This window comes from Euprymna scolopes, chromosome 12, assembly GCF_053919585.1.
Source record: "Euprymna scolopes isolate OS-2025 chromosome 12, ASM5391958v1, whole genome shotgun sequence".
Lineage (NCBI taxonomy): Eukaryota > Metazoa > Mollusca > Cephalopoda > Sepiida > Sepiolidae > Euprymna > Euprymna scolopes.
In genome coordinates, this window is record NC_136493.1 from 146,044,030 (window position 1) to 146,059,202 (window position 15,173).

Genomic DNA, 15,173 nt, shown 5'->3' on the forward strand with positions numbered 1-15,173 from the left:
GACTACCTCGATACAAACATCAATACTAACAACGACAACATCAATCCCAACAGCTTTATCAATCCCTACTACAACAACAACATCAATGCCAACAACAACTACGGCAACTACGTCAATACCTACTACACACACCACATCCATTCCAATGAAGACATCTGCTACAACTACAACTATATCAATACCAACTACTACAACATCAATCCCAACAACAACTCTATCAATACCAACGACAACTTCTATTCCAACAACATCTACTATGACTACATCGATACCAACATCAATAATAACAACGACAACATCCACTCAAACAACTACATCCATCCCTACTACAAAAACAACATCAATGCCAACAACAACAACCTCCATTGCAACTACATCAATACCTACTACACACACCACATCAATTCCAATAAAGACACCTGCTACAACTACATCGATACAAGTAACAACTACATCAATTCCTACTACAAAAACATCAATTCCAGCAACATCTACTACAATATCAATACCTACTACACACACCACATCAATTCCGACAAAATTTACTACAACTATATCAATACCAACTACAGCAGCATCAATTCTGACAAGTACATCAATTCCTACTACTAAAACAACATCATTGCCTACAACTACGACATCTACTACAACTATATCAATACCAACTACTACAACATCAATTCCAACAACAACTATATCATTACCAACGACTTCTATTCCAACTACAACTACTATGACTACCTCGATACCAACATCAACACTACACACCTCAACATCAATCCCAACAACTACATCAATCCCTACCACAAAAACAACATCATTGCCAACAACAACAACAACTACTGCAACTACGTCAATACCTACTACACACACCACATCAATTCCAATGAAGACATCTGCTACAACTGCAACTATATCAATACCAACTACTACAACATCAATTCCAACAACTATATCACTACCCAAGACAACCTCTATTCCAACAACAACTACTATGACAACATCGATACCAACATCAACACTATACACCTCAACATCAATCCCAACAACTACATCAATCCCTACTGCAAAAACAACATCAATGCCAACAACAACAACCTCCACTGCAACTACATCTATACCTAATACACACACCACATCAATTCCAATAAAGACACCTGCTACAACTACATCGATACCAGTAACAACTACATCAATTCCTACTACTAAAACAACATCATTGCCAACAACTACGACATCTATTACAACTATATCAATACCAACTACTACAACATCAATTCCAACAACAACTATATCAATACAAACGAGAACTTCTATTCCAACTACATCTACTATGACTACATCGATTCCAACATCAATACTAACAACGACAACATCCATTCCAACAACGACATCAATCCCTACCACACAAACAACATCAATTCCAACAATATCTACTCAAACAATATCAATACCTACCACACACACCATATCCATTACTACTAAACGAATATTATTGCCAACAACGACATCTACTACAACTATATCAATACCAACTACAACAACATCAATTCCAACAATAACTATATCAATACCAACGACAACTTCTATTCCAATAACATCTACTATTACTAAATCGATACCAACGTCAACACTACACACCTCAACATCAACCCCAACAACTACATCAATCACAACTACAAAAACAACATCAATGCCAACAACAACAACTACTGCAACTACGTCAATGCCTACTACACACACCACATCTATTCCAATGAAGACATCTGCTACAACTACAACTATATCAATACCAACTACTACAACATCATTGATAACAACAACTATATCAATACCAACGACAACTTCTATTCCAACAACATCTACTATGACTACCTCGATACCAACATCAATACTAACAACGACAAAATCCATTCCAACTACTAGATCCATCCCTACTACAAAAACATCAATTCCAGCAACAACATCTACTACAACGTCAATACCTACTACACACACCACATCAATACCAACAACATTTACTACAACTATATCAATACCAACTACAGCAGCATCAATTCTGACAAGTACATCAATTCCTACTACTAAAACAACATCATTGCAAACAACTACGACATCTACTACAACTATATCAATACCAACTACTACAACATCAATTCCTGCTACAACAACTATATCAATACCAACGACAACTTCTATTCCAACTCCAACTACTATTACCTCGATACCAACATCAACACTACACACCTCAACATCAATCCCAACAACTACATCAATCCCTACCAAAAAAACAACATCAATGCCAACAACAACAACAACTACTGCAACTACATCATTGCCTACTACACACACCACATCAATTCCAATGAAGACATCTGCTACAACTGCAACTATATCAATACCAACTACTACAACATCAATTCCAACAACTATATCAATACCAACGACAACTTCCATTCCAACAACAACTACTATGACAACCTCGATACCAACATCAACACTACACACCTCAACATCAATCCCAACAACTACATCAATCCCTACTGCAAAAACAACATCAATGCCAACAACAACAACAACAACCTCTGCTGCAACTACATCCATACCTACTACACAGACCACATCAATTCCAATAAAGACACCTGCTACAACTACATCGATACCAGTAACAACTACATCAATTCCTACTACTAAAAAAACATCATTGCCAACAACTACGGCATCTACTACAACTATATCAATACCAACTACTACAACATCAATTCCAACAAAAACTATATCAATACAAACGAGAACTTCTATTCCAACTACATCTACTATGACTACATCGATTCCAACATCAATACTAACAACGACAACATCCATTCCAACAACGACATCAATCCCTACCACACAAACAACATCAATTCCAACATCTACTCAAACAACATCAATACCTACCAAACACACCACATCCATTACTACTAAACGAACATCATTGCCAACAACAACGACATCTACTACAACTATATCAATACCAACTACAACAACATCAATTCCAACAACAACTATATCATCACCAACGACATCTTCTATTCCAACAACATCTACTATTACTACATCGATACCAACGTCAACACTACACACCTCAACATCAACCCCAACAACTACATCAATCACTACTACAAAAACAACATCAATGCCAACAACAACAACTACTGCAACTACGTCAATGCCTACTACACACACCACATCTATTCCAATGAAGACATCTGCTACAACTATATCAATACCAACTACTACAACATCATTGACAACAACAACTATATCAATACCAACGACAACTTCTATTCCAACACCATCTACTATGACTACCTCGATATTAACATCAATACTAACAACGACAAAATCCATTCCAACAACTACATCCATCCCTACTACAAAAACATCAATTCCAGCAACAACATCTACTACAACATCAATACCTACTACACACACCACATCAATTCCGACAAAATTTACAACTATATCAATACCAACTACAGCAGCATCAATTCTGACAAGTACATCAATTCCTACTACTAAAACAACATCATTGCCAACAACTACGAGATCTACTACAACTATATCAATACCAACTACTACAACATCAATTCCAACAACAACAACTATATCAATACCAACGACAACTTCTATTCCAACTCCAACTACTATGACTACCTCGATACCAACATCAACACTACACACCTCAACATCAATCCCAACAACTACATCAATCCCTACCACAAAAACAACATCAATGCCAACAACAACAGCAACTACTGCAACTACTTCAATACCTACTACACACACCACATCAATTCCAATGAAGACATCTGCTACAACTGCAACTATATCAATACCAACTACTACAACATCAATTCCAACAACAACTATATCAATACCAACGACAACTTCTATTCCAACAACAACTACTATGACAACCTCGATACCAATATCAACACTACACACCTCAACATCAATCCCAACAACTACATCAATCCCTACTGCAAAAACAACATCAATGCCAACAAAAACAACAACCTCTGCTGCAACTACATCCATACCTACTACACAGACCAAATCAATTCCAATAAAGACACCTGCTACTACATCGATACCACTAAAAACTACATCAATTTCTACTACTAAAAAACCATCATTGCCAAAAACTACGATATCTACTACAACTATATCAATACCAACTACTACAACATACATTCAAACAACAACTATATCAATACAAACGAGAACTTCTATTCCAACTACATCTACTATGACTACATCGATTCCAACATCAATACAAACAACGACAACATCCAGTCCAACAACTACATCAATCCCTACCACACAAACAACATCAATTCAAAAAACATCTACTAAAACAACATCGATACCTTCCACACACGCCACATCCATTACTACTAAACGAACATCATTGCCAACAACAACGACATCTACTACAACTATATCAATACCAACGAAAACTTCTATTCCAACATATGCTATTACTACATCAATATCAACATCCACACTACACACCTCAACATCAATCCCAACAACTACATCAATCCCTACTACAAAAACAACATCGATGCCAACAAGAACAACACCAACCTTTACTGCAACTACATCAATACCTACTACACACACCACATCAATTCCAATGAAGACATCTGCTACAAAAACACCGATACCAGTAACAACTACATCAATTCCTACTACTAAAACAACATCATTGCCAACAACAACCTCTACTGCAACATCAATACCTACTACACACACCACATCGATTCCAATGAGGAATTCTGCTACAACAACACCGATACCAGTAACAACTACATCAATTCCTACTACTAAAACAACATCATTGCCAACAAGAACGACATCTACTACAACTATATCAATACCAACTACTACAACATCAATTCCAACAACAATTATATCATTAACAACGACAACTTCTATTCCAAAATCATCAACTATGACTACATCGATACCAACATCAATACTAACAACGACAACATCAATTCCAACTACTACATCCATCCATTCTACAAGTACATCAATTCCGGCAACAACATCTACGACAACATCAATACCTACTACACACACCACATCAATTCCAAAAACATTTACTACAACTATATCAATACCAACTACAGCAGCATCAATTCTGACAAGTACATCAATTCTTACTACTAAAACAACATCATTGCCAACAACTACGACATCTACTACAACTATATCAATACCAACTACTACATCAATTCCAACAACAACTATATCAATACCAACGACAACTTCTATTACAACAACACCGACTATTACTACCTTGATACCAACATCAACACTACACACCTCAACATCAATCCCAACTACTACATCAATCCCTACTACAAAAACATTATCAATGCCAACAACAACAACAACCTCTACTGCAACTACATCCATACCTACTACACACACCACATCCATTCCAATAAAGACATCTACTACAACTACATCGATACCAGTAACAACTACATCATTGCCTACTACTAAAACAACATCATTGCCAACAACAACGACATCTACTACAACTATATCAATACCAATTACTACAACATCAATTCCAACAACAACTATATCAATAACAACAACTTCCATTCCAACAACATCTACTATGACTACATCGATACCAACATCAATACTAACAACGACAATATCCATTCCAACAACTACATCAATCCGTACCACAGCAACAACATCAATTCCAACAACATCTACTACAACGCCATCAATACCTACTACACACACCAAATCCATTCCAATAACAACATCTACTAAAACTATATTAGTACCACCAACAGCGCCATCAATTCAGACAACAACTACATTAATTCCTACTACAAAACTAACATCATTGCCAACAACAACGACATCGAATACAACTATATCAATACCAACTACTATAACATCAATTCCAACAACTATATCAATACCAACAACAACTTCTATTTCAACAACATCTACCATGACTCCATCGATGCCAACATCAATACTAATAACGACAACATCCATTCCAACAACTACATCAATTCCTACAACACAATCATCAATTCCAACAACATCTACTACAACTATATCAATACCTACTACGCACACGACATCCATTCCACTAACAACATCTACTAAAACTATATCAGTACCACCAACAGCGGCATCAATTCAGACAACAACTACATCAAATCCTACTACTAAAACAACATCATTGCCAAAAACATCTACTATGACTACATCGATACCAACATCAATACTAACAACGATAACATCCATTCGAACAACTACATCAATCTCTACAACAGAAACAACATCTATTCCAAAAACAACGACATTTACTGCAACTACATCAATACCTACTACACACATCACATCAATTGCAACGCAGACATCTACTACAACTACATCCGTATCAGCTACAACTACACCAATTCCTACTACTAAAACAACATCATTGCCAACATCTACTACAATAATATCAATACCAACTAAAACCACATCAGTTCCAACAACAACTATATCAATACCAACTACAACATCAATTCCAACAACTATATCAATACCAACCACAACCTCTATTCCAACAACATCTATGACTACACCGATACCAACATCAATACTAATAACGACAAGATACATTCCAACTACTACATCAATCCCTACTACACAAAAAACATCAACACAAGCAACACCTTCTACAACATCAATACCTACTACACACACTACACCAATTCCAACAACGACAACATCTGCTACAACTATATCAGTACCTACTATAGCAGCATCAATTAAGACAACTACATCAGTTCCTACTACGAAAACCACATCATTGCAAACAACGACATCTACTACAACTATATCAATACCCCCTACTACAACATCAATTCCAACAACAACTATATCAATACCAACGACATCTACTATGACTACATCGATACCAACATCAATACTAACAACGACAACATTCATTCCAACAATTACATCAATCACTACCACACAAAAAACATCAATTCCAACAACATCTAATGCATCAATACCTACTACACATACCACATCGATTACTACTAAACAAACATCATTGCCAACAAGAACGACATCTACTACAACTATATCAATACCAACTACTACAACATCAATTCCAACAACAACTATATCAATACCAACGACAACTTCTATTCCAACAACATCTACTATGACTACATCGATACCAACATCAATACTAACAACAACAACATCTATTCCAATAACTACATCAATCCCTACTAAACAAACAACATCAATTCCAAAAACATCTACTAGAACTACATCAATACCTACTACACACACCACATTCATTCCAACAACAACATCTACTAAAACTATATCAGTACCACCAACAGCGGCATCAATTCAGACAACTACAATAAATCCTACTACTAAACCAAAATCATTGCCAACAACAACGACATCTACTACAACTATATCAATACCAACTACTACAACATCAATTCCAACAACAACTATATCAATACCAATGACAACTTCTATTCCAACAAAATCTACTATGACTACATCGATACCAACATCATTACTAACAACGACAACATCCATTCCAACTACTACATCCATCCCTACTACAAAAACACCTATTCCAGCAACAACATCTACTACAATATCAATACCTACTACACTAACCACATCAATTCCAACAACATTTACTACAACTATATCAATACCAACTACAGCAGCATCAATGCTGACAAGTACATCAATTCCTACTACTAAAACAACATCATTTCCAACAATGACATCTACAACAACTAAATTAATAAAAACAACACCAACATCGATTCCAATAACCACTATGTCGATTACAATGACAACTTCTATTCCAACATCTACTATGACTACATCAATACCAACATCAATACGTACAATTCCAACAACTACATCAATCACTACTACAAAACCAACATCAATTCTAGCAACATCTACTACAATAACAGCAATACCTACTATACACACAACATCAATTCCAACTACATCCGTTCCAGCTACAACTACATCAATCCCCACTACTAAAACAACATCATTTCCAACAACAACGACATCTACCACAACTATATCAATACGAACTACTACTACATCAATTCCGACAACAACTATATCAGTACCAACGACAACTTCTATTCCAACAACATCTACTATGACTACATCGATACCAACATCAATAATAATAACCACAACATCAATCCCAACAACTACATCAATCACTACTACATCATTCGCAACAACGACAACATCTACTACAATTCTGTCAGTACCAACTACATCAAGACCAACAACAACCTCTTTTATAACTACATCGACACCATCATCAACACTAACAACATCAATTCCAACAATAACTGCATCCATACCTTCTTCAAGAACATCAACTACAAGTACATCAATACCTACTAAAGCAACATCAATTCAGTCAACAACTACATTGATTCCAACTACAAAAACCATATCATTGCCTATAACGACATCTGTAACCATATCAATACCAACTGCAACAACATCAATTCCAACCGTAACTACATCAATGCCAACCACAACTTCTAGTCCAACAATATCGACTATAACTACATCGATACCAACATCAATAATCAGAACATCAATTCCAAAAACTACATCCATACATACGTCAAAAACTACATCGATTCCAACAACCACATCTACTACAACTACATCTATACCATCATCCTTATCCACAACGATCACATCAATACCAACAACCACATTAATACCTACTACATCACCAATTCCAACAACAAAAACATCAATTCCTACAATAATTTCAATACATACTCCAAAACCAATATCAATTCCAACAACAGTTTCAACTACAACTATATGGATACCAACTATGACATCAATTCCAACAACATCTATACAAACTATATCAATACCAACGACAGCATTATCCACTAGGAAAACATCACTTCCTACAACAACTACATCAATACTTACAACTTCTGTTCCAACAAAAACAATTTCTACTACAACTACTTCTATACCAACATACATTCCCACAATAACTACATCAATAAATACTTCAAAGAGGTCATCAATATTTACAAAAATAGAAACCACAATTACTTCGATACCAACGACAGCAAAACCCACTACAATTTCGATGCCAACAACTTTATCAATACCTTCTACACACACTACAATTATTCCAACAACATTTACAATTACATCAATACCTACTACAGCATCAATTCAAACAACTACATCATTCCCTATTACCAAAACAACACCATTTTTAACAAGGACACCTACATCAAGACCAACTATGACAACATCAGTTTCAGCAACTACATCAATTTCAGCAACTACATCAGTACCAACGACAATTTCTATTCCATCATATACTATGTCTTCATTAATACCAACATCAATATTAAAAACATCAATTCCAACAACTGCATCCACACCTACTAGAAAAACATCAATTCCAACAACAACATCTACTACAACTCCCTCAGTACATACTACAGCAACATCAATTCAGACAACTACATCAATTCCTACAACTAAAACAACATCATTGCCAACATCTACTACAATTATATTAATTCCAACAAGAACTACATCTATACGAATGACAACTTCTATTCCAACGACATCTACTATAACTACATCGATGCCAACATCAATACTAACGACAACATCAATTCCAACAACAACTACATCCACAACTACTACAATTCCAACAAGAACATCAACTACATCAATACCTACAACAGAAAAATCAATTCAGACAACAACTACATTAATTCTAACTACAAAAAGTATATCATTGCCTACAACAACGACATCTACAACAACTATATCTATGCCAACTACGACAACATCAATTCCAACAACAACTACATCAATACCAACTTCTATCCCAACAACAATATCAACTATAACTACATCCATACCAACATCAATACTCACAACAACATCAAATCCAACAACTACATTCATACATACTACAAAAACCACATCAATTCCAAGAATATTTACTACAACTACTATAACATCTGTTCCAACAACAATATCTATTAACACTACATCGATTCCAACATCAATACTCACAACAACAATTTCAATTCCAACAAGTACATCAATACCTACCGCAAAATCAACTTCAATTCCAACAACAATATCTACTACATCTAGAGAAATCACTTCAATTTCAACACCACTAATACTTACTACAACATCGATTCAAACGACAACATGTATACCAACTACATCAATAACTTCATTACCCCTTACAACAACTTCCATTCCAACAACAATATCAACCACAGCAATGTCAATACCCATTACAAAAACTACATCAATACCTACTATCACATCAATTCAAACATCTATACCAACTACATCATCATTTTCTACTACAGAAACCACATCCATTTCAACAAAAACATCAATACTTACTACAAAAACAATATCTACTACAACCACAACGCCAACTTCACAAACAACATCCATGCCAACAATAACTTCATCCATATATACAATTACATCAATACCTACAACAATTTCCATTCCAACAACAACGGTATCTACTACAAATACATCAGTACAGACTCTGACCACATCAATTCCTACAATTACACAAATGCCTACTACACAAGCCACATCAATTCCAACAACAACTATTGCAACTACATCGATACCAACGACATCAATACCAACTACGGCAACATCAATTCCAACAACTACATCAATACTTACAACAGAAACACCAATTTCAAAAACATCATCAATATCTACAACATTAACTACCTCATTGCCCACTACAACATCAATTCCAACGACATCAATCTCTACAACATCAATAAAAACAACATCTATACCAACTTCATCAGCCACTACAACAATCATGTCACTTCCGACAACACCAACATCAACTACCACATCAACATCTATAGCAACAACAATGATATCAACTACGACAGCAATACCCACTACACAAACTATATCAATACCTACTACCACAACATCAATTCAAACAACAACGACCTCTACGCCAACTATATCAACTACAACAATTCTCACATCTCTACCTACTACAACCTATATTCCAACATCTACTACAACCATATCAATACCAACAACATCAATACCCACTATGAGCATAACTGCATCAATCCCAAGTACATCAAAGCAATCTACGCCAAGGTCAGTTCCAACAAAAACTAAAGCAACACCTACTATAGAAACCACATCAATTCCGACAACATCAATTCCTACTACAAGAACATCAATCCAAACAACATCTATATCAACTACATCATTACCAACAAGTATATCCAGGCTTACAAGACCAATACCAACTACATCTATTCCAACAACAATATCCACTACAACCACATCAATACCAACGACATCAATAACCACTATGACAACATCAATTCCAACAATAATTACATCAATACCTATTATAGAAACCACATCAATTCCAAAAACAACACTAATTTCGACTTCATTAACATCAACCTCTATTATAGCATCAATTCAAACAACATCTATACCAACTACACCGAAAACATCAGTACTCACTACAACAACCATGCCCATTCCAACAACATCGCTACCTACCACTTCTATTCCAACAACAATATTCACTACAACCACATCAATACCAACTACTCACATTGCATCAACACCCACTACCACAACGTTAATTCCAACAAGAATGACATCTATCCCTACCATATCAACCACTATCATTCCAACAACATCCCTTCCCACTACAATAACAACTTCCTTTCCAACATCTACATCGACATCAATACCCACTACAGAAATTATATTGGTCCCTACGACCATAATCACATCTATTCCAACATCAATCCCCACTACAACATCAATACCTATTACAGAAACCACATCAATTCCAACTACATCAATACTTACTACAACATCAATTCCAACATCAATGCCCATTACATCAATTCCAACAACACTTTCTCCATCAACAACTTCAATTCCTACTACTACTACTACATCAATTCAAACATCTATACCAACTACATTAGTCACCTCATTACCCACTACAAGAACCACGTCTATTCCAACATCAATACATACAACAACTTTCATTCCAACATCGGTATCTTCTACAACCACATCAATACCAATTACAGCTATACCCACAACACAACATACATCAATCCATACAACCATTACTACATCTATTCCAATAACATCTATCACACCAATGAGAAGATTAATTCCAACATCAGTACCTACTACAGAATCCACACTAATTCCAACCACCACATCAATCCATATGACTACAGCAACATCAATTCCTACTACTTCAATATCAATTCTAAGAACATCATTACCCTCCCCAACAACATCATTACCCTCCCCAACAACATCAACCCCCACTAAACTGACCAGATCAATTCCTTCTACCAAAACCACCTCAATTCTCACATCAATTCCTTTTATAGTAACCACGTTGGTTTCCCCTACTACATCAACTCAAACAACATCAGTATCCTCCAGGAAAATCCCATCAATTCAATCAACATTTAAATCTACTAGAGAGACTACATCTATACTGAGAACCACCTCAATCCCTATTATAACTACAACCTCAATTGTAATAACTTCAATTGCAACAACAATTACCACATGTATGTTAACAACTTCAATCCCCACTAGTAAAACTACATCAATTAAAACATCAATCCCAACAACTACAAAAACATCAATCCCTACTACCACAATCACATCAATTCCAACTACAACTATCACATCAATACCGATTAAAACACCTACTTCAATTATAACCCCAATCACATCAATTTCAACATCAATAACTACTACAGAAACCACATCAATTCCAATGACAAGCACATTGATTACTTCAATACCCACTACTACAGCTGTGTCAATTCCGACAACAACCACATCAATTTCAACAAAAACATCAACACTGACTTCAAAAACTACATCGATTTCAACAACATCAACACCCAGTACAAGCACATCAATTCCCAAAACAACACCAATACAACCTAGAACAACCATTTCAATTCCAACAACATCAATACTTACTACGAAACTCATAGCAATTCCAAGAAGAACGTCAATAATACCCACTATAACATCAATACCAGCTGCAACAACCACATCAATTCCACATAGAACAACAATACCCACTACAGAAACCACACCAATGTCTATGACGAGCACATCACTACCTACAACTATCACTTCAATACCCACAACAATCACCACATCACTTCTGACAACTTCAATACCCACTACAGAAATCAAGTCAATTCCAACAACATCCATACCTACTAGAACAACAACCACATCAATACCCACGACAGAAACTGCATCATTCCTCACTCCCACAACTTCAATAATGCAATCAATACCTACTCCAGAAACGTCATCATTACCTACTAGATTAATTCCAAGGACAACTTCAATTGTCACTACTACAAAATCCCCATCAATACCTACTACAATGACCACATCAATACCAACAAGCATCTCAATACACACTACACCAACCACATCAATTTCAACACCCACATCAATACCCACAAGTCTTCATAGCATATCATCATTAGCAACTTATCATACTCCTTCCACTCATATAACAGTACCTTTTTCCAAATTTAGTACTACTACAACACCTTGTCTAACTAATTCAACCAAAACTTTGTCCACTCTCATCTACTCTGCTGTAAGTAGGACTAAGACCACTCCTGTTAAATCCCATTCAGTAACACTAATTTCTCACCGTCGTTCATCTAACACCAAATCTTCTAAATTGACAAAACCTAATTATCCAACTGCCTCCATACCAACAACTGAAATCACTTCAACTTCATCTATGGCCACATCTGTAACTGCCACTTCTAAGCTTTCAACTCTAACACCTCTAACATCACGTTTAATTCCAACTTCAACTGCAGTTTGGTCCTCAGGTATTGTGTCTGCTTTCAATTTTCACAGAAAAATGCTCTTGACTTAGTCCTTAATATTGAGTTTGTTAATTTTATTTGTATTTAATCGATTTTATGTTTTTCACATTGTATATTTATAAATTTTCCTTTGTTTATAAACCAATATGTATAATTCTTTGCAGCCGGGTAAATAGTATTAGATTATACCCAACACTTTACAATTTCACATTCTTTAGAATTCAATGTTTATATTTTTGTATCACATAGATAAAACAATGACAATTCTAAAGCTGCTAGTTTTGCACATCATTTTCATATCAATTTTTTCAAAAGGAGAAGCAATGAGGAGTTAAATCATTTTATCACAAACTGTAGAGAATCATATTTGAAAACAGTTACTGTAATTTTGGATGCAACGTAACTTAAAATTTACAGTATTTCAGTTTTCTCTTGCTATCAACTGTTCATATTATTTTTTATTTAGTGAATTTATTCATATTATAGCCTTTAATTGGTTAATGTTTGACTGAAAATATTAAAATCATTTAAAAGTGAAGTTGCTAGACAATTAACTCTTAGTGAATCTTATTTGTATAAATCAAGATGCCTGCATAAATAATTATATTGATGTGATTGGTAGCCATGTGTATTGTTTATAGCATGACTGCAATTGGTTTAGTTTTTCAGAGTGAACATGAGGAAAGATTCACTTATAGGATGCATACGTGAGTAAATACATAATAAAAATAATGAATTCAACCCCTAAAAAAATTAAATTAAAACCAACCATTGCTAAGCTCATGAATAAAATACTTGGGGAAATATTTACTTAAATCATTTCTATATAATATACGACATTAAAAAAAATCATCATTTTGCGACCATGGTTGAGATAATGGAGTTCGGTAAACTCCATCATCTTTTCATATGGCTGTTAATGTGTGTGCACGCCACCACTACACACATTGGGAAACAGGAAGACTGACCTGACCTTCCACCTGCATACAGCACCTTGATAATTCCAAATGGTCACTCATTTGGTACTGGCCAGGCTCAGCATTGGTTAAGTTTGGTGATCTGCAGATAATATTGTTAACATAATTATGCTGTATATAAATTTAATAATTAATATATTTAAAAAAA

General features: G+C 35.2%; 2 protein-coding genes across 2 annotated transcripts in view; both read left to right on the plus strand.

Moving 5' to 3' along the window:
- LOC145291526 (uncharacterized) overlaps positions 1-14,231 on the plus strand; it is a 33,964-nt gene extending 19,733 nt beyond the window's left edge. The window contains exon 1 of the mRNA XM_080137517.1: positions 1-14,231. This exon is cut by the window's left edge and continues 19,733 nt beyond it. Coding sequence (XP_079993643.1) covers positions 1-14,098 — 14,098 coding nt within the window. The 3' untranslated portion in view covers positions 14,099-14,231.
- Positions 1-15,173, plus strand: part of LOC145291527 (uncharacterized) — a 1,250,821-nt gene that overhangs the window by 716,116 nt on the left and 519,532 nt on the right. The gene's annotated exons all lie outside the window — the stretch shown is intronic.